Genomic DNA, 23,531 nt, shown 5'->3' on the forward strand with positions numbered 1-23,531 from the left:
CACTGGCACCCTATTCCCTTGACAGTGCACTACATTTGATGAGAGGCCTATGAGTTTGGGTCAAAAGGAGGGAACTTATGTAGGGTGCCATTTTGGATGTATTCGCTGTATTTATTCACACTACTATTGCTCTACTACTGATCTGTATTCATGTTTCATTCTGAAATCCTTCTGCAACTAAATCCCAGCCTCAAATCCTTGTCAATCATTTTTTTTTGTTCGATCAGAGAATTATGAAGTGGTAGTCATTCTCAGCTTCAGATAACAACATATATTTAGGCTAATCTCTCAGAACATGCTGTCATGTTATTGGCTCAGTATTGCTGTTAGATTTAGGCTACATAAAAACATTTTTTTTTTGGGGGGGGGGTGTATTGTTAAATAAGTTTTTTTATATATATATATATATATATATATATATATATATATATATATATAATAATTTGCAACCATGTAATAATGACTAAATGTGATAAACTACTAACAGCTTTGTCCTTCCAGATAGTCAGTAGTCAGTTAAAATCTGACTGCCAATTATGGGATGTTTATCCCATGCCAGGTTTGGATTAAACCAGGGCGACGGCGTTGGGAGATTAATGTGTGAGTGAGTAATGGGGGAGTGATTAGAATGAATAAACCATCATGAAGCCTTAAAAGCCTAGAGGAGGAGGAGGAGGGTGTGTGTGTGTGTCAGTGTTTAGTATTAGAAACCTGCTGTGTGTGTGTGTGGGGGGGGGGGGCTAACTGCTAATAGAGCCATAACATTGAGGTTACCAGGAGGATGTCCCAGAAGGCACCTTATTCCCTATATATAGGGCGCTAATTTAGACCAGGGCCCAAATACGGTACAGTATGAAGCTAGTACAGTATGAAGCTAGTACAGTATGAAGCTAGTACAGTATGAAGCTAGTACAGTATGAAGCTAGTACAGTATGAAGCTAGGTAGAAACTGATTCTCCAATAGAAATCTCCGATCACGTTTTTTTTTTGTAGGCGACGTCATGGCGACATCGGCTATCTTAGCTCACGGACAGAAACACCTCATCGGATCTAACGGTGGCTTCGCGTTCGAACTGTGCATGCAGTTAAATCGAACGCCTCTGGGGGTTTTAAAAGAAATATATATATTATTTTTAAACTCTGTGGTTCAGAGGTCTCATTGAAACATGCCCTAAAGATGGAAGGGGTTGTATTTTATTGAAGAGCTGCTGGCTGCCTGGCTGGTCGTGTGTCTGCTAGGCTAGCCTTGTGACTCCATTACAGTAATGAAGTAGCTACTGTTATCTCAGGCCCTGAAGGCCACCTTCTCTTTCTCCCCCCCCCCCCCCTCCCTCCCACACCTCCTGCTGCTTTTCCCCCTCCATTTTTTATTTTTTTTTGTTCTGCCGGGAGGGTCGTGGTGATTGATGTGGAATTGCTTCCAGCCTCACCTGCCCCTTCACACCCTCACAGCAATATTCTCTCAGAGTATTCAGTCACCAAGGCAACCGTTTATATCAGTCACACTGGGAGTCTGCTGGGGTTTTCTCACTATAGCCCGTCAATACATTACATTAGAACAGTTCATTATTACGTCGGGGAGGCAGGTAGCCTAGTGCTTAGAGCGTTGGGCCAGTAACCGAAAGGTTGCTAGATCGATTCCCTGAATCCCAGGTCAAAATCTGTCGTTCTGCCACTGAACAAGGCAGTTAACCCACTGTTCACCGGTAGGCCGTCATTGAAAATAAGAATTTGTTCTTAATTGACTTGCCCTAGTTAAATAAAGGTTAAATAATAAACTATAACAGTTCATTATTATAGAACATGCTATATTATAACATTATAACAGTTCATTATTATAGAACATGCTACATTATAACATTATAACAGTTCATTATTATAGAACATGCTACATTATAACATTATAACAGTTCATTATTATAGAACATGCTACATTATAACATTATAACAGTTCATTATTATAGAACATGCTACATTATAACATTATAACAGTTCATTATTATAGAACATGATACATTATAACATTATAACAGTTCATTATTATAGAACATGCTACATTATAACAGTTCATTATTATAGAACATGATACATTATAACATTATACCAGTTCATTATTATAGAACATGCTACATTATAACATTATAACAGTTCATTATTATAGAACATGCCACATTATAACATTATAACAGTTCATTATTATAGAACATGCTACATTATAACATTATAACAGTTCATTATTATAGAACATGCTACATTATAACATTATAACAGTTCATTATTATAGAACATGCTACATTATAACATTATAACAGTTCATTATTATAGAACATGCTACATTATAACATTATAACAGTTCATTATTATAGAACATGCTACATTATAACATTATAACAGTTCATTATTATAGAACATGCTACATTATAACATTATAACAGTTCATTATTATAGAACATGCTACATTATAACATTATAACAGTTCATTATTATAGAACATGCTACATTATAACATTATTACAGTTCATTATTATAGAACATGCTACATTATAACATTATAACAGTTCATTATTATAGAACATGCTACATTATAACATTATAACAGTTCATTATTATAGAACATGATACATTATAACAGTTCATTATTATAGAACATGATACATTATAACAGTTCATTATTATAGAACATGATACATTATAACAGTTCATTATTATAGAACATGCTACATTATAACATTATAACAGTTCATTATTATAGAACATGATACATTATAACATTATAACAGTTCATTATTATAGAACATGCTACATTATAACATTATAACAGTTCATTATTATAGAACATGATACATTATAACAGTTCATTATTATAGAACATGCTACATTATAACAGTTCATTATTATAGAACATGCTACATTATAACATTATAACAGTTCATTATTATAGAACATGCTACATTATAACATTATAACAGTTCATTATTATAGAACATGCTACATTATAACATAACAGTTCATTATTATAGAACATGCTACATTATAACATTATAACAGTTCATTATTATAGAACATGCTACATTATAACATTATAACTGTTCATTATTATAGAACATGCTACATTATAACATTAACAGTTCATTATTATAGAACATGATACATTATAACATTATAACAGTTCATTATTATAGAACATGCTACATTATAACATTATAACAGTTCATTATTATAGAACATGCTACATTATAACATTATAACAGTTCATTATTATAGAACATGCTACATTATAACATTATAACAGTTCATTATTATAGAACATGCTACATTATAACAGTTCATTATTATAGAACATGCTACATTATAACATTATAACAGTTCATTATTATAGAACATGCTACATTATAACATAACAGTTCATTATTATAGAACATGATACATTATAACATTATAACAGTTCATTATTATAGAACATGCTACATTATAACAGTTCATTATTATAGAACATGATACATTATAACATTATAACAGTTCATTATTATAGAACATGATACATTATAACATTATAACAGTTCATTATTATAGAACATGCTACATTATAACAGTTCATTATTATAGAACATGCCACATTATAACATTATAACAGTTCATTATTATAGAACATGCTACATTATAACATTATAACAGTTCATTATTATAGAACATGCTACATTATAACATTATAACAGTTCATTATTATAGAACATGCTACATTATAACATTATAACAGTTCATTATTATAGAACATGCTACATTATAACATTATTACAGTTCATTATTATAGAACATGCTACATTATAACAGTTCATTATTATAGAACATGCTACATTATAACATTATAACAGTTCATTATTATAGAACATGATACATTATAACATTATAACAGTTCATTATTATAGAACATGCTACATTATAACATTATAACAGTTCATTATTATAGAACATGATACATTATAACAGTTCATTATTATAGAACATGCTACATTATAACAGTTCATTATTATAGAACATGCTACATTATAACATTATAACAGTTCATTATTATAGAACATGCTACATTATAACATTATAACAGTTCATTATTATAGAACATGCTACATTATAACATAACAGTTCATTATTATAGAACATGCTACATTATAACATTATAACAGTTCATTATTATAGAACATGCTACATTCTAACATTATAACTGTTCATAATTATAGAACATGCTACATTATAACATTAACAGTTCATTATTATAGAACATGATACATTATAACATTATAACAGTTCATTATTATAGAACATGCTACATTATAACATTATAACAGTTCATTATTATAGAACATGCTACATTATAACATTATAACAGTTCATTATTATAGAACATGCTACATTATAACATTATAACAGTTCATTATTATAGAACATGCTACATTATAACATTATAACAGTTCATTATTATAGAACATGCTACATTATAACATTATAACAGTTCATTATTATAGAACATGCTACATTATAACATAACAGTTCATTATTATAGAACATGATACATTATAACATTATAACAGTTCATTATTATAGAACATGCTACATTATAACAGTTCATTATTATAGAACATGATACATTATAACATTATAACAGTTCATTATTATAGAACATGCTACATTATAACATTATAACAGTTCATTATTATAGAACATGCTACATTATAACATTATAACAGTTCATTATTATAGAACATGCTACATTATAACATTATAACAGTTCATTATTATAGAACATGCTACATTATAACATTATAACAGTTCATTATTATAGAACATGCTACATTATAACATTATAACAGTTCATTATTATAGAACATGCTACATTATAACATTATAACAGTTCATTATTATAGAACATGCTACATTATAACATTATAACAGTTCCTGTTTCAGCCACTAGCCTCTCTAATTCAGTTTGGTAATTTATGAGAATTTGTCACATTTTTTTTTGTTGCTCAGAAAACAAGCCATTTACTAAAGACAGAAACCAAACATTTGCAAATGTTTAAATCCTTATTTCAGATAAAGGGTATTATTCAACTAATCTGAATAGCGTAGCCTAGCCTACATGGTGTTTCTGTGGTTCGGTGTCTATAGCACCTGTGGTGGGTCTCCCAGAGCAGGGCTGGGATTAGGTCTAGAGCCGCAGTATCACCGCATAGTTCCGGTCCCCTCGCACCTCCAGGACAGACCTGTGATACAGGGTGAGAGATGGAATTTGGCCCGTGTACTGTGTGTGTGTCTGTATATAAGGTGTGTGTGTGTCTCTGTATATAAGGTGTTTGTGTCTCTACGGCCCTGCGGTCGTCGTGGTAACTCATCATTAGGTGATTAATAGTAGCCGTGGCGACTGCTGGGCTGTAATCAACCCTGTTGTTTGTGTTGAAGCTGAAAACAAGAGCAGCTGCCGTGTCCGTTGGTGTACAACAAACACACACACTGAGTACACTCACACACATAAACACGCACACTCAGTCACGAACACACACACACACACACACTCCAGATAACAAGCTGCGGTCGTGTTGAGGAGGAAGAGTCGTACTCTTGTCAACCATGTCACTGTATTCTGTCAAAAGCCACTCCTCTCATCCTCTGGTTTCTCTCGTTCATCTTTCCTGTAAACACTATGCATTAACTATTTCTAGGTGATCTCAGGGGGGGACTGTAATAAGAACTATTTCCAGGTGATCTCAGGGGGGGACTGTAATAAGAACTATTTCCAGGTGATCTCAGGGGGGGACTGTAATAAGAACTATTTCTAGGTGATCTCAGGGGGGGACTGTAATAAGAACTATTTCCAGGTGATCTCAGGGGGGGACTGTAATAAGAACTATTTCCAGGTGATCTCAGGGGGGGGACTGTAATAAGAACTATTTCTAGGTGATCTCAGGGGGGGACTGTAATAAGAACTATTTCTAGGTGATCTCAGGGGGGGACTGTAATAAGAACTATTTCCAGGTGATCTCAGCGGGACTGTAATAAGAACTATTTCTAGGTGATCTCAGGGGGGGACTGTAATATGAACTATTTCCAGGTGATCTCAGGGGGGGACTGTAATATGAACTATTTCTAGGTGATCTCAGGGGGGGACTGTAATAAGAACTATTTCTAGGTGATCTCGGGGGAGGACTGTAATAAGAACTATTTCTAGGTGATCTCAGCGGGACTGTAATAAGAACTATTTCCAGGTGATCTCAGCGGGACTGTAATAAGAACTATTTCTAGGTGATCTCAGGGGGGGACTGTAATATGAACTATTTCCAGGTGATCTCAGGGGGGGACTGTAATATGAACTATTTCTAGGTGATCTCAGGGGGGGACTGTAATAAGAACTATTTCTAGGTGATCTCAGGGGGGAGGACTGTAATAAGAACTATTTCTAGGTGATCTCAGCGGGACTGTAATAAGAACTATTTCCAGGTGATCTCAGGGGGGACTGTAATAAGAACTATTTCTAGGTGATCTCAGGGGGGGACTGTAATAAGAACTATTTCTAGGTGATCTCAGGGGGGGACTGTAATAAGAACTATTTCTAGGTGATCTCAGGGGGGGACTGTAATAAGAACTATTTCCAGGTGATCTCAGAGGGGGACTGTAATAAGAACTATTTCTAGGTGATCTCAGGGGGGACTGTAATAAGAACTATTTCTAGGTGATCTCTAGTGGTACAAAGCAAACAGGGGCCAGTAAGAGAACTACCTCTATGTAGTCTGTGTGTGTGTTAGTGCATTGCAGGCATACTGTTATTAAGGTTCTGTGCTGTATGGCTGTGTCTGAAATGGTACTCTATTCTATATAGCGAGTAGAGCAGGTCTATGTGTCCCCTCATACCTGTGGAACACCTGTAGTAGGAAGGCTGAATGATGATGTTGACGAGAATCTTAGCTGTAGCAGTCAGCCATGTTAGCCTGAATCACAGGTTTTCTCACTACCATAACAGTACTAGGCAGGTTAAATCATAGTATGAGTCCCAATTACCACACTAATCCCTTTAAAGTGCAGTAATCTATGGGCCTGGGTCAAAAAGTAGCGCACTATATAGGGAATGGAGGGGAGGGGGTGCCATTTGGGACATAAGTATTTTTCTCTACTGGTTCACAGCAGTGGATTGGTCTGCCCGTGTTCTCTCCTCTACAGCTGTCGTTTCACATTAAAGCTAGAATCCTTAAAGACATGTTCCATAACATGGCCGACTACTAAGTTTTTTTTTTTTTTAAACCTCCCGCTTTGGGCTGGATGTGTCAGTGTAGTTCATACTTTAATATTATGTGTGTGTGTGTGTGTGTGTGTGTGTGTGTGTGTGTGTGTGTGTGTGTGTGTGTGTGTGTGTGTGTGTGTGTATGTATGTATGTGTATATATATATATATATGTGTGTGTGTGTGACATGGTTTAATGTACGGGTGAATACAGTGACATGGTTTAATGTATAGGTGTGGCTGAAATAGCCAAGTCCACTAATTTGACTTGGCTATGTGGACACCCCTTCAAATGAGTGGATTTGGCTATTTCAGCCACACCCGTTGCTTACAATATCCATAGACAAACATTGGCAGTAGAATGGCCTTAGTGAAGAGCTCAGTGACTTTCAACATGGAACCAACCGTTATACGATGCCACCTTTCTAACAAGTCCGTTCGGCAATTGTTTGCCCTGTTAGAGCTGCCTCGGTTAACTGTTAAGTGCTGTTAATGTGAAGTGGAAACGTCTAGGAGCAACAACGGCTCAGCCACAAAGTGGTAGGCCACACAAGCTCTCAGAACGGGACCGCCGAGTGTTGAAGCGAGGAAATTCATCTGTCCTCGGTTGCAACACTCGCTACCGAGTTCCAAACTGCCTCTGGAAGCAACGTCAGCACAATAACTGTTCGTCGGGAGCTTCATGAAATGGGTTTCCATGGCCGAGCAGCCGCTCACAAGCCTAACATTACCATGCAATGCAAAGCGTCGGCTGGAGTGGTGTAAATCTCGGGAGGAGAAGGAAGGGCCAGAAAAGTTATGTTTGGGAAAGATGTGGTGAAATTACAAAACAGGATGATAACAGTGCCTATGCTATGTGTGGTGAGTGATGCGCTATACAAATTCGACAGTCACAAGACGGGAACTTCAAAGAGCCTTATGGGACGTCAAGGGAATTGTAGCCAAGTGTACAGATGGGTTAAATGGAAACTGAAATCTGGACACTGACTGTAGGCATATAAGCTCTATCTGTATTTTTTTAATGCGCAGTTAGGGACCGTTTGTGGAGTTGTCATCTTTATCAGCATCATTAAAGCTGATACATATTTTGTGGTTGAAATACTATCTTATCAGAAACACATTGGGTCATTTTCACAGCTTTCTATTTCCTCATAACCGGTCAAACTGATGTCATTTGGAAATTTTGCACAGATTTGTTTTCTCACATTTTTTATTTTAAAAGTTATTGCATTTTCTCCCCGGTCCCTAAACGTCTTTGCTTCACGAAAGAAGCAGAGATGACAGAGAACCTTACCAATGTCAACTAGATTGAAGCATTCATTCTATAATTTATGACATTATTCTGGTGAACAAGAGTTTATTTAGTCTTCTAAGTTAACATATAATGACAGAATAGAACAGAACATGTGATGTAGTCTGCAATTTTCCGGGACCGCTTTTGGCTCGTGAGCACTACTTTCAGAACTACTGGCTAAAAAGTATACATAAGTACAGGACAATCCCTTTAATTGAAACCATAACAAAGCAGAACCCCACCCCTGTTTTGGTAAACAGCTGAGGGATGGGCCTGGAGAAATGTAACCGCTCTCAAATTCATAGTGTTTAACCTTTATTTAACTAGGCAAATCCGTTAAGAACAAATTCTTATTTACAATGACGGCCTACCGGGGAACAGTGGGTTAACTGCCTTGTTCAGGGGCAGAACGACAGATTTTGACCTTGTCAGCTCGGGGATTCGATCCAGCAACCTTTCGGTTACTGGCCCAACGGTAGCCTATTGGTAGGCAGAGCTATGGATGACTGACCATTCATGATATCAACATTATAGTTTTAGCAATTGTTTTGAGGATATACTATGTCAACATTTACATTGTTTACGAACACTAGAGTTAAACAAGCTTATATTGGGTTCTGATGGGGTACGACAGTTGAACTAAGCTCACAAGGAATTTACAAGTTATATTCATCAAAGAACCAATGAGAATGTATCATTCATGTAGTCCAAAAATGGATGTAGCAATTAAGCATTCTAGATTCAAAGACATGCTCCGGAACTTTTAGCAACTAGCATTTTTGTATTTATTTAATTTGTTTACTCCCGCTTTGTGCTGGATGAGTCATTATGTAGTACATCATCTATGAGCAGAATTACTGTTTTACCTCAACTAGCCCAGAAATCCCTAGTTTAAAAGTGACTTTCTGGAAGCATTTTCCCACACGTGGGCCAGCACCCTAGCAATTTACAGTTTCTGCCAATGCGCTGCAGCCCCTTGCCATTTGAGTAACCGCTAGCAAGATGCGCACACAGCCGAGTGAGCAATATCGCGGTGCACATATGTGACATAATACGTCATTGTAGGGGACTACTTTAGGCTTGTGAACGCAAATTTTACAACTAGTGACAAAAAAATTAGACATGACTAGGAGACAGCAGCAGATTAGCAACATGACTAGGAGACAGCAGCAGATTAGCAACGTGGCATGACTAGCAGACAGCAGCAGATTAGCAACGCGACATGACTAGGAGACAGCAGCAGATTAGCAACATGACTAGGAGACAGCAGCAGATTAGCAACGCGGCATGACTAGGAGACAGCAGCAGATTAGCAACATGACTAGCAGACAGCAGCAGATTAGCAACGCGACATGACTAGGAGACAGCAGCAGATTAGCAACGCGACATGACTAAGAGACAGCAGCAGATTAGCAACGCGACATGACTAGCAGACAGCAGCAGATTAGCAACGCGACATGACTAGGAGACAGCAGCAGATTAGCAATGCGACATGACTAAGAGACAGCAGCAGATTAGCAACACAACATGACTAGCAGACAGCAGCAGATTAGCAACATGACTAGGAGACAGCAGCAGATTAGCAATGTGGCATGACTAGGAGACAGCAGCAGATTAGCAACATGACTAGCAGACAGCAGCAGATTAGCAACGCGACATGACTAGGAGACAGCAGCAGATTAGCAACGCGACATGACTAAGAGACAGCAGCAGATTAGCAACGCGACATGACTAGAAGACAGCAGCAGATTAGCAACGCGACATGACTAGGAGACAGCAGCAGATTAGCAACATGACATGACTAAGAGACAGCAGCAGATTAGCAACACAACATGACTAGCAGACAGCAGCAGATTAGCAACGCGACATGACTAGGAGACAGCAGCAGATTAGCAACGCGACGTGACTAGCAGACAGCAGCAGATTAGCCACATGACTAGGAGACAGCAGCAGATTAGCAACATGACTAGGAGACAGCAGCAGATTAGCAACATGACTAGGAGACAGCAGTAGATTAGCAACATGACTAGGAGACAGCAGCAGATTAGCAACGCGACGTGACTAGGAGACAGCAGCAGATTAGCAATGCGACATGACTAGGAGACAGCAGCAGATTAGCAACGCGACATGACTAGCAGACAGCAGCAGATTAGCAACGCGACATGACTAGCAGACAGCAGCAGATTAGCAACATGACTAGGAGACAGCAGCAGAATAGCAACATGACTAGGAGACAGCAGCAGATTAGCAACGCGACATGACTAGGAGACAGCAGCAGATTAGCAACGTGACATGACTAGGAGACAGCAGCAGATTAGCAACACAACATGACTAGGAGACAGCAGCAGATTAGCAACGCGACATGACTAGGAGACAGCAGCAGATTAGCAACATGACTAGGAGACAGCAGCAGATTAGCAACACAACATGACTAGTAGACAGCAGCAGATTAGCAACGCGACATGACTAGGAGACAGCAGCAGATTAGCAACGCGACATGACTAGGAGACAGCAGCAGATTAGCAACGCGACGTGACTAGGAGACAGCAGCAGATTAGCAACGCGACATGACTAGGAGACAGCAGCAGATTAGCAACGCGACATGACTAGGCGACAGCAGCAGATTAGCAACGCGACATGACTAGGAGACAGCAGCAGATTAGCAACGCGACATGACTAGCAGACAGCAGCAGATTAGCAACATGACTAGGAGACAGCAGCAGATTAGTAGACAGCAGCAGATTAGCAACGCGACGTGACTAGGAGACAGCAGCAGATTAGCAACGCGACGTGACTAGGAGACAGCAGCAGATTAGCAACGCGACATGACTAGCAGACAGCAGCAGATTAGCAACATGACTAGGAGACAGCAGCAGATTAGTAGACAGCAGCAGATTAGCAACGCGACATGACTAAGAGACAGCAGCAGATTAGCAACGCGACATGACTAGCAGACAGCAGCAGATTAGCAACGCGACATGACTAGCAGACAGCAGCAGATTAGCAACATGACTAGGAGAGAGCAGCAGATTAGCAACGCGACATGACTAGCAGACAGCAGCAGATTAGCAACGCGACATGACTAAGAGACAGCAGCAGTAGTCAACCCAGACAGAGACTAGACATATACCTAACCAAATAGACTGCAGGCATGGCCAGAGACAAACTGAGCCAGTCTCAGCACTAGACCTTGTTTCAAATACTATTTGAAGTCGTTTCGAATAGGCTACTTAAGCTGTGCTTGATTGAGCTTGTCTGGCACGTTGGATCCAGTAGATTTCAAAAAGTGTCTGAACCCAGGTCTGCTCTGCTCTGCTCAGCAGCCCAGTAGAGGCCTCTAGACTGTGGGCTCTGTAGCAGCCCCCCCCCACCCCTCCTCTGGTACTGGTCTGTCAGGGAAGAGCCCAGTGGAGGCCTCTAGACTGTGGGCTCTGTAGCAGCCCCCCCCCACCCCTCCTCTGGTACTCGTCTGTCAGGGAAGAGCCCAGTAGAGGCCTCTAGACTGTGGGCTCTGTAGCAGCTCTCCCTCCTCCCCTGGTACTTGTCTGTCAGGGAAGAGCCCAGCACTATGCTGCACAAAGAAAGCCTGTGTGTTCCAAATGGCGCCCTACTCCCTATATAGTGCACTACTTTTGACCAGAGGCCAGCTCATGACAGAAAGGTGATCTTGTCATGTTGAATTGTTACCCTGTCCATTATTAATGGTCCTTTTTCCTGTCTGTCTTCCCTCTTCTTTCTTCACAGCTTTTCTGGAACGCTGGGGTTGTTGGTGTGGCTGAATTTTCCCTGGATTTGATTGGTCAATTCAGAAGACTGAAGCCCAGGCTGACAGTCTACCTTTCACGGAGGCCCAGCCGTGAGAGGACTGAGGAAGGCACGTGGCGAATCATGACCGCGGACAAAGACAAGCCAGACAGGGAGAAGGACAGGGACAGAGACCGAGACAGGGAGAGGGACAGAGAGAGGGACAGAGACCGGGACAAGAGGGACAAAGCGTCCAGGGAGAGCGAGAGCTCTCGACCGCGCCGCAGCTGCACGCTGGAAGGCGGAGCTAAGAACTACGCCGAGAGCGAGGACGAGGATAACGAGAACGGCGGAGGGGCTGGGGGAGTAGGCGGGGTCAACATGGGGATGGGGGAGGAGTCGGGGAAGAAGGGAAAGAAGAAGATGATCAAGAAGAAGTCGAGGTATGAACGGATGGAGAACGGAGAGATCACTTCCTTCATTACCGAAGACGACGTTGTTTACAGACCTGGCGGTAAGTCCAATTTCATTATTGTTATTAAGTTATAAGTCTCTTCATCTGTTTGGCAATAGATTCATCATGTAGTGTTTGCTTTTCTCCTGAAAGAATCCTCAGTCCAAGAGATACAGCCTAGGCCTGTAGACAAGTACGACACTACATTGAACAATACAACTTTATGGTTCAATGCGAATTTGAAATATGTATTTTTTTTGCCATACATTGCTTTTATTTTCCATTTGTCTAATTGGTAACAGACAAGATTGAGACACATTCCTCAAATCATAATTCCAGAAACAGAAATATGACATTATTTACTCTTTGAATGGTAGGTCCCCCCATCGTCCGTCCGTCCCCTCCCCGTCCGTCCCCGTCGTCCGTCCCCGTCCCCCCAGCGCCCCTTTTAAAATAGCAAACTAGAGAATTCTACTCTTTAATATCTTTGTTTTCTGATACTTTCTAATACTAAAACAATTATTATTATACCCAGAGTTGGGCTTAGGATCAATGAGTTAGTTAGCTAACTTTTATAAACAAACAGAAATTACTATTGATTATCTGGTTGGTTAGCTAAGCTAAGATGTGTTTTTGGTTGTTTGGTCAATCAGACTATTTCAAGATTATCTTAAAAAAATACAAAGTTATTTCCTAATATTTAGTCAAGTTAGCTGTAGCTGGCTAAGTCATTGATCTTATTTTGTAGTATACCTATGTGTTTTGACCCAGTTTGCTTTGTGATGTCCTGTTCCACAGTGGAATGAACAGTTTACCAGTTTGCCACACTGATTAGCTTGTAGGTCTACTGGTTTTGGTCTTCAAATATAACCCGATTTTCACTGGAATCAGAATACCTCTGTAGGATATGCAACAGGACAATAGCATGTTGGCTAATTTCGATCTATCAGTTTGATAAGTCTGGCTCAGTTGCCTTTTAATGTTTTAGTCATTAAATAAAAATAAATTATGATTCAATCAATGACTTAATCAAAGCATAGAAATGTGATAATGATATAGCCATATGTATTAGTGATGGGGGGAATTCTATACAGTTAAATATTGCCATATTATTTTTGGAAGGTGTTATATATCTATATTTGACTGGAAGTATTGTTTTTATGTTGTTGTTGTTGCTAGGTAGCGTTAGCTTTCTCTAGCTGGTTGTACCTGGAAGATGTTATATATGGATATTTGACTGGAAGTTGTAGCGGCTCCAAAACTCCAGTAGTTTCCATCCTGTTGCTTTGTTCTCCATCTGCATTTTAAATAGTGAGACAACGTGTTTCCACCACTTTTATTTCCATGTCTGATCAAAACTCATTTTCCCATGACTCTCTCTCTAGTCTCTCCATGTCTGATCAAAACTCATTTTCCCATGACTCTCTCACGTCTCTCCATGTCTGATCAAAACTCATTTTCCCATGACTCTCTCTAGTCTCTCCAAAACTCATTTTCCCATGACTCTCTCTAGTCTCTCCGTGTCGGATCAAAACTCATTTTCCCATGACTCTCTCTCGTCTCTCTGCAGCAGACGTGTAGTGAGCAATAGGTTTGGAACATAAAATCGCAATATAGAATCGCAATACATATTGTATCAGCTCTCATGTATGGTGATAATGTCATATTGGGAGGTTCCCAGTCATCTAGATTAGGATATTAAGCATTTCATATTGATCCAGAGTGGCGCCGCTGTCTAAGGCACTACATCTCAGTGCTAGACGCGGCACTACAGACACCCTGGTTCGATTCCAGGCTGTATTACAACCGGCTGTGATTGGGTGTCCCGTAGGGCGGCGCACAATTGGCCTAGCGTCATCCGGGTTTGGCCGGGGTATGCCGTCATTGTAAATAAGAATTTGTTCTTAACTGACTTGCCTAGTTAAATAAAGGTTAAATGTCAAATAAAATTTTAGTCTGCCTGTTCTGTTGTATGGGATAGTATTTTTTTCCAAGAACGATATTGAGTGGTTCTGTGGTATAATATCCTTAGAGGGAGACTAAGTAGGAAACGTCTCAAATACCATCCTATTCCTTATGTAGTGCATTACTTGACCAGTGCCCTGGTCAAAAGTTGTCCACTATATAGGGAACAGGGGGCTATTTGACACACAGTCATAACCTTTTCCCCGGCAGTAAACACGACCTCTTCTTCACCTGCTGTTTCTAACTTGATCGAACACCAAACGGAGGGGGGAAATGTCCAAACTCTACTCTGTCTGTACTGAGGGAGAGAGGGAGGGATGGAGGGAGGGAGGGAGGGACGGAGGGAGAGAGAGAGGGAGGGAGGGACTGGGGGAGAGACTGATGGAGGGAGGGACGGAGGGAGGGAGAGACTGGGGGAGAGACTGAGGGAGGGAGAGCGAGATCCTGCTCTGCAGCAGTTTCCTCTCTGTTACAGCAGGATCTGGCTGGCTCAGCTAGTCTGCACCCGTCATCAATGGCATGTCTTTCATTTATCTAGCAGGAAGGAAAAGGTCAAGGAGCTAACGCTTCACTGTGGTCGCTGCCATGCTTCGTTATTTAATATGAACACATACATTATTACAGCCAATGTCTTATTATTCCCCTTTCAAGAGATGTAACGTGGCTGTCGAACACCCCCCCCCCCCCCACCCAGCCACCCCTGGGTAATAATCTTGTTCACACCATTATCTTTCTGTTAGTATCAGTAAGACCTTGAAAAAGCCATCGGTGTGTCCGCCAGAGAGAAGCCTTGTTCCTCACAGGGACTCCATTGAACCTTAAAACATACACACACGCACGACATTGAACCTTAAAACATTCACACACACACGACAGGGACTCCATTGAACCTTAAAACACACACACGCACGACATTGAACCTTAAAACATTCACACACACACGACAGGGACTCCATTGAACCTTAAAACACACACACGCACGACATTGAACCTTAAAACATACACACACACGACATTGAACCTTAAAACATACACACACACACGACAGGGACTCCATTGAACCTTTTCTTTCTTTGCATTTAATGTTGAATAGAGAAAGATGGGAGAGGCTGAGGGAGAGGCTGGGGGAGAGGCTGAGGGAGAGGCTGGGGGAGAGACTGAGGGAGAGGCTGAGGGAGAGGCTGAGGAAGAGGCTGAGGAAGAGGCTGAGGCTGAGGGAGAGGCTGAGGGAGAGGCTGGGGGAGAGGCTGAGGGAGAGGCTGGGGGAGAGGCTGGGGGAGAGGCTGGGGGAGAGACTGGGGGAGAGGCTGAGGGAGAGGCTGAGGGAGAGGCTGAGGGAGAGGCTGAGGGAGAGGCTGAGGGAGAGGCTGAGGGAGAGGCTGGGGGAGAGGCTGAGGAAGAGGCTGAGGGAGAGGCTGGGGGAGAGGCTGAGGGAGAGGCTGAGGGAGAGACTGAGGGAGAGGCTGAGGGAGAGGCTGAGGAAGAGGCTGAGGGAGAGGCTGAGGGAGAGGCTGAGGGAGAGGCTGGGGGAGAGGCTGGGGGAGAGGCTGAGGGAGAGGCTGAGGGAGAGGCTGAGGGAGAGACTGGGGGAGAGGCTGGGGGAGAGGCTGAGGGAGCAGAGAGGGGGGAGCGACACAGAGAGAGAGAGGGAGCGACACACAGAGAGAGAGCAAAGCTCGGCTCAATGCTGCTTTGTCTCCTGTTCAACCGTGCAGACAGTCAGTCACTTCAATGAAACATTCACAAGACAAAAACAAGGTCCCAGGTTTTCTTTCTTTCTGCCAGAGAGAATATGTGTATATTCCAGGACAGTGAACATAAACCAGCAGCAGTTCTGTTAAGATATTTATGTTTCCTGCTTTGAAACCATCTCCTCCAATTAGTATTCTAGTGAACCGTGTCAGGTCTGATGTCCTACACGCACGCACGCACGCACACACACACACACACACACACACACACACACACACACACACACACGCACATGTTTGTTTTACTATCCTAGGTAGGACTGTAGGTAGGACTGTAATATATTAGTAGCCTAGGTAGGACTGTAATATATTAGTAGCCTAGGTAGGACTGTAATATATTAGTAGCCTAGGTAGGACTATAATATATTAGTAGCCTAGGTAGGACTGTAATATATTAGTAGCCTAGGTAGGACTGTAATATATTAGTAGCCTAGGTAGGACTGTAATATATTAGTAGCCTAGGTAGGACTGTAATATATTAGTAGCCTAGGTAGGACTGTAATATATTAGTAGCCTAGGTAGGACTGTAATATATTAGTAGCCTAGGTAGGACTATAATATATTAGTAGCCTAGGTAGGACTGTAATATATTAGTAGCCTAGGTAGGACTGTAATATATTAGTAACCTAGGTAGGACTGTAATATATTAGTAGCCTAGGTAGGACTGTAATATATTAGTAGCCTAGGTAGGACTGTAATATATTAGTAGCCTAGGTAAGACTGTAATATATTAGTAGCCTAGGTAGGACTGTAATATATTAGTAGCCTAGGTAGGACTGTAACATATTAGTAGCCTAGGTAGGACTGTAATATATTAGTAGCCTAGGTAGGACTGTAATATATTAGTAGCCTAGGTAGGACTGTAATATATTAGTAGCCTAGGTAGGACTGTAATATATTAGTAGCCTAGGTAGGACTGTAACATATTAGTAGCCTAGGTAGGACTGTAATATATTAGTAGCCTAGGTAGGACTGTAATATATTAGTAGCCTAGGTAGGACTGTAATATATTAGTAGCCTAGGTAGGACTGTAATATATTAGTAGCCTAGGTAGGACTGTAATATATTAGTAGCCTAGGTAGGACTGTAATATATTAGTAGCCTAGGTAGGACTGTAATATATTAGTAACCTAGGTAGGACTGTAATATATAAGTAGCCTAGGTAGGACTGTAATATATTAGTAGCCTAGGTAGGACTGTAATATATTTGTAGCCTAGGTAGGACTGTAATATATTAGTAGCCTAGGTAGGACTGTAATATATTAGTAGCCTAGGTAGGACTGTAATATATTAGTAGCCTAGGTAGGACTGTAATATATTAGTAGCCTAGGTAGGACTGTAATATATTAGTAGCCTAGGTAGGACTGTAATATATTAGTAGCCTAGGTAGGACTGTAATATATTAGTAGCCTAGGTAGGACTGTAATATATTAGTAGCCTAGGTAGGACTGTGACATATTAGTAGCCTAGGTAGGACTGTAATATATTAGTAGCCTAGGTAGGACTGTAATATATTAGTAGCCTAGGTAGGACTGTAATATATTAGTAGCCTAGGTAGGACTGTAATATATTAGTAGCCTAGGTAGGACTGTAATATATTAGTAGCCTAGGTAGGCTGCGCTCTGTAAACGAGAACAAACGAAAGCAGCGCAATTTGATGTTGAATTCACCGACGCGAGCGCATCACGCTCTAATTTCATAAAGTAAACGACTCAACTGTTGACTCATTTATACTTGCGCGTGTGTCCCCATTTTGGCCCGCGGCCCTTGTTTCACACATGCGCTAGCCTATTAGCCACGTTATGACTGACTTCAGATCATTACCCTAGCTAGTTGGATTGTGTTGACGTTCCTGGCCTTAGTTACAGTCGGCCATTTTTTGTTCAAAGTATTGAGTGATTGAAACTGCAACGGGTGCATCCTAAAATAGGTGGATAATGTACCAATAATAATGTACCAGGCCAGCTGTGATTTACAACCTGATAGCAATATTTTGGGGAAATGTATTGATGAACTATATTTATTGTGCATTTAACAACATCCTTCTATTCTGATGATAATTCCTTAGTGGTCGTCATGGAATTTAGAATGTTAAAATCTCTTTATAAAGCTGGTTTTGAAGCATAAACTGGGAAAAATATATATATTTTTGACTGAACCCTAAACCAAACCCCTAACCCTAAGTGTAAAATAGCCTTTTTTCCTTGTGGGGACTTCAAATCTCTACAAGGATAGTAACCCCAGCCACCCCTGGGTAATAATCTCATTCACAGCATTTTCTCTCTGTCAGTATCAGTAAGGTTTTTGAAAAAGCCATCGCTCTCTCTTCACCAGAGAGAAACCATTTCTTCTCCAATTAGTAGTCTAGTGAAACCTGACAGGTCCCCCACACACACACACACACAAGACTAACATGAGGGTACATAATGTTCTGTTGAGACCTGATCCTCTCTGTATCTCTGTAGGAACAAAGCTGTGTGGATTAGAGTCGGGGCTGGACTCACACACACGCACATTCAAACACACGCCACTGTGCATTTTTCTCTGCAGACATTGAATAACTAAACTTTGGCGTGTGTGTGTACGGTGTGTACGGTGTGTACGGTGTGTACGGTGTGTACGGTGTGGGCACGACGGCTAGATGTTATTTGCAGCTTAAGCAGACCAAAACCTGGTCTGGATTATACTTGGATAAATGTTAAACCTCTTTATACTGGTCTAGTGACCCACAATATGGAAAATAGACCACCCCTGGAGAGGGATTTAAACCGGCCTAGACAGAGAGGAGAGGGTGAAGAAATTAACAGAGAGCGAGAAGAGCAACACAGTGAGAGATGATGAGATGAGTGGATTGGGGGAGAGAGAGAAGAGCAACACAGTGAGAGATGGGGAGATGCGGGGATTGGGGGAGAGAGAGAAGAGCAACACAGTGGGAGATGGGGAGATGAGATGAGGGGATTGGGGGAGAGAGAGAAGAGCAACACAGTGAGAGATGGGGAGATGAGGGGATTGGGGGAGAGAGAGAAGAGCAACACAGTGAGAGATGGGGAGATGAGGGGATTGGGGGAGAGAGAGAAGAGCAACACAGTGAGAGATGGGGAGATGAGGGGATTGGGGGAGAGAGAGAAGAGCAACACAGTGAGAGATGGGGAGATGAGGGGATTGGGGGAGAGAGAGAAGAGCAACACAGTGAGAGATGGGGAGATGAGGGGATTGGGGGAGAGAGAGAAGAGCAACACAGTGAGAGATGGGGAGATGAGGGGATTGGGGGAGAGAGAGAAGAGCAACACAGTGAGAGATGGGGAGATGAGGGGATTGGGGGAGAGAGAAGAGCAACACAGTGGGAAATGAGGGGATTGGGGAAGAGAGAGAAGAGCAACACAGTGAGAGATGGGGAGATGAGGGGATTGGGGGAGAGAGAGAAGAGCAACACAGTGAGAGATGGGGATTGGGAGAGAGAGAAGAGCAACACAGTGAGAGATGGGGAGATGAGGGGATTGGGGGAGAGAGAAGAGCAACACAGTGGGAAATGAGGGGATTGGGGAAGAGAGAGAAGAGCAACACAGTGAGAGATGGGGAGATGAGGGGATTGGGGGAGAGAGAGAAGAGCAACACAGTGAGAGATGGGGAGATGAGGGGATTGGGAGAGAGAGAGAAGAGCAACACAGTGAGAGATGGGGAGATGAGGGGATTTGGGGAGAGAGAGAAGAGCAACACAGTGAGAGATGGGGAGATGAGGGGATTGGGGAGAGAGAGAAGAGCAACACAGTGAGAGATGAGGGGATTGGGGGAGAGAGAATGAGACAAGGAGAGCAACACAGTGAGAGATGAGGGGATTGGGGAGAGAGAGGAGAGCAACACAGTGAGAGATGAGGGGATTGGGGGGATTGGGGGAGAGAGAATGAGACAAGGAGAGCGGGGTTAGAGAAGGCTAAAACACCTCTTTAATTGCTTTTGTCACAGATATCCTGACACACACACACACACACACACACACACACACACACACACACACACACACACACACACACACACTAGGGCGATATAACCTAAACATCATCTCTCTATTTTTGTTTTTTCAACATTTATAGGCGATTATTATAATAATAATAATAATATATTTTATTAAAATAGATTTTTAAATGTTCTGTAAATCACCTTTTTGCACAATTTAAAGGTAAAATACACTGTATTTCAAACTGGCAGCAGTAATGTAATGAATTCAGGGCTTGTGTAATTATACCTCGGCTAAGTATGAGCCTTCCATAAGACCCACACATCATTTAGTTATTTTTATCAAAATTGTTGTTTTGCAATCACTGATCTGGTGTTTTTTTTTTATAGAACATGAACACAGGTCTCCTAAACAATCTATCAAGCACAAGCCCACGTGCTAGTGAGTAGCCAGACCATCTTTATGTTTCAAATGTAGCCACCTTGGATTGATTTGCTAGCTGACAAGGCAGAACGGTGGAATCGTTACGAACACACCCTGTCTGTTTGAACAGCGTGCTAGCCTGTCCACTTTGTTCACATGTTGAAATCAAGTGGCCTGCCTTTATTTCTCAGAATGATAACAAGTTGTCAATTCATTTTATATAATTGTGTTTTATGCTTATTGCACATTTGATAAAACACAGACTAGACAGCTTGTATAACATTCTTTCGGCTGAAATGCTGCTAACGGTACATGGTACAGCAAAGCCTCTTGCAACAAACTGAGCCTTCATTTTCCAGAATCAATGTTCATTGATGCTCTCTTTTTTCTTTTTTTTTTACTAGTGTTTGCTATTTGAGTCTCAATGTGTTTCGTTGTCCATATGACCTATTCTATTGTAACAAACCTCAAATAGCGAGTTGAAACCTCTTGTCAGAGAGGATGAAGGGATCTCTCATCTTTGTTGTTGTTAGTGACATGGAGGAGGGGCTTGGTGTGTGAATGGGAAAGTGCACACCGTCAGAGATCTGTTTATAATGACGAGATGCTCATGTCTCCGTTCCTAACAATGGGAGTCGTTGTGCCAAAGGCTGGAAGGCAGGTGATCAGAATAATTCCAAAGTAAGCCCTGGGCTTATTTTGGACAGATTTTGGTGTGAGTGAAACCTCTCGCTTCGCCTCTTCCTCTCTGACAGCACAGAAGGAGCGAAAGAGACAAGACCAAGAAGGTGACATGAGACCAAGAAGGTGACATGAGACCAAGAAGGTGACATGAGACCAAGAAGGTGACATGAGACCAAGAAGGTGACATGAGACCAAGAAGGTGACATGAGACCAAGAAGGCGACATGAGACCAAGAAGGTGACATGAGACCAAGAAGGTGACATGAGACCAAGAAGGTGACATGAGACCAAGAAGGTGACATGAGACCAAGAAGGTGACATGAGACCAAGAAGGCGACATGAGACCAAGGAGCCAGTAAAATGAGACCCAAGGAGCCAGTAAAATGAGACCCAAGGAGCCAGTAAAATGAGACCAAGGAACCAGTAAAATGAGACCCAAGGAGCCAGTAAATGAGACCCAAGGAGCCAGTAAAATGAGACCAAGGAGCCAGTAAAATGAGACCAAGGAGCCAGTAAATGAGACCAAGGAGCCAGTAAATGAGACCAAGGAGCCAGTAAAATGAGACCCAAGGAGCCAGTAAAATGAGACCCAAGGAGCCAGTAAAATGAGACCCAAGGAGCCAGTAAAATGAGACCCAAGGAGCCAGTAAAATGAGACCAAGGAGCCAGTAAAATGAGACCAAGGAGCCAGTAAAATGAGACCAAGGAGCCAGTAAAATGAGACCAAGGAGCCAGTAAAATGAGACCAAGGAGCCAGTAAAATGAGACCAAGGAGCCAGTAAAATGAGACCCAAGGAGCCAGTAAAATGAGACCCAAGGAGCCAGTAAAATGAGACCCAAGGAGCCAGTAAAATGAGACCCAAGGAGCCAGTAAAATGAGACCCAAGGAGCCAGTAAAATGAGACCCAAGGAGCCAGTAAAATGAGACCCAAGGAGCCAGTAAAATGAGACCCAAGGAGCCAGTAAAATGAGACCAAGGAGCCAGTAAAATGAGACCAAGGAGCCAGTAAAATGAGACCAAGGAGCCAGTAAAATGAGACCAAGGAGCCAGTAAAATGAGACCAAGGAGCCAGTAAAATGAGACCCAAGGAGCCAGTAAAATGAGACCCAAGGAGCCAGTAAAATGAGACCCAAGGAGCCAGTAAAATGAGACCCACGGAGCCAGTAAAATGAGACCCACGGAGCCAGTAAAATGAGACCCACGGAGCCAGTAAAATGAGACCACGGAGCCAGTAAAATGAGACCACGGAGCCAGTAAAATGAGACCCAAGGAGCCAGTAAAATGAGACCCAAGGAGCCAGTAAAATGAGACCCAAGGAGCCAGTAAAATGAGACCAAGGAGCCAGTAAAATGAGACCCAAGGAGCCAGTAAAATGAGACCCAAGGAGCCAGTAAAATGAGACCCAAGGAGCCAGTAAAATGAGACCCAAGGAGCCAGTAAAATGAGACCCAAGGAGCCAGTAAAATGAGACACAAGGAGCCAGTAAAATGAGACCCAAGGAGCCAGTAAAATGAGACCAAGGAGCCAGTGAAATGAGACCAAGGAGCCAGTAAAATGAGACCAAGGAGCCAGTAAAATGAGACCAAGGAGCCAGTAAAATGAGACCCAAGGAGCCAGTAAAATGAGACCCAAGGAGCCAGTAAAATGAGACCCAAGGAGCCAGTAAAATGAGACCCACGGAGCCAGTAAAATGAGACCCACGGAGCCAGTAAAATGAGACCCACGGAGCCAGTAAAATGAGACCCAAGGAGCCAGTAAAATGAGACCAAGGAGCCAGTAAAATGAGACCAAGGAGCCAGTAAAATGAGACCCAAGGAGCCAGTAAAATGAGACCCAAGGAGCCAGTAAAATGAGACCCAAGGAGCCAGTAAAATGAGACCCACGGAGCCAGTAAAATGAGACCCACGGAGCCAGTAAAATGAGACCCACGGAGCCAGTAAAATGAGACCAAGGAGCCAGTAAAATGAGACCCAAGGAGCCAGTAAAATGAGACCC

The 23,531-nt window shown here is 41.8% G+C and overlaps 1 protein-coding gene across 5 annotated transcripts in view; it reads left to right on the plus strand.

The window, feature by feature from the left end:
* Positions 1-23,531, plus strand: part of LOC115168705 (arginine-glutamic acid dipeptide repeats protein) — a 361,211-nt gene that overhangs the window by 121,830 nt on the left and 215,850 nt on the right. For all 5 annotated transcript variants that reach the window (XM_029724206.1, XM_029724208.1, XM_029724209.1 and 2 more), the window contains exon 2: positions 12,305-12,818. In XM_029724206.1, the coding sequence (XP_029580066.1) occupies positions 12,449-12,818 (370 nt within the window). In that variant the 5' untranslated portion in view covers positions 12,305-12,448. The remainder of the gene's footprint in view (positions 1-12,304; positions 12,819-23,531) is intronic.

Source organism: Salmo trutta, chromosome 30 (genome assembly GCF_901001165.1).
Source record: "Salmo trutta chromosome 30, fSalTru1.1, whole genome shotgun sequence".
NCBI lineage: Eukaryota > Metazoa > Chordata > Actinopteri > Salmoniformes > Salmonidae > Salmo > Salmo trutta.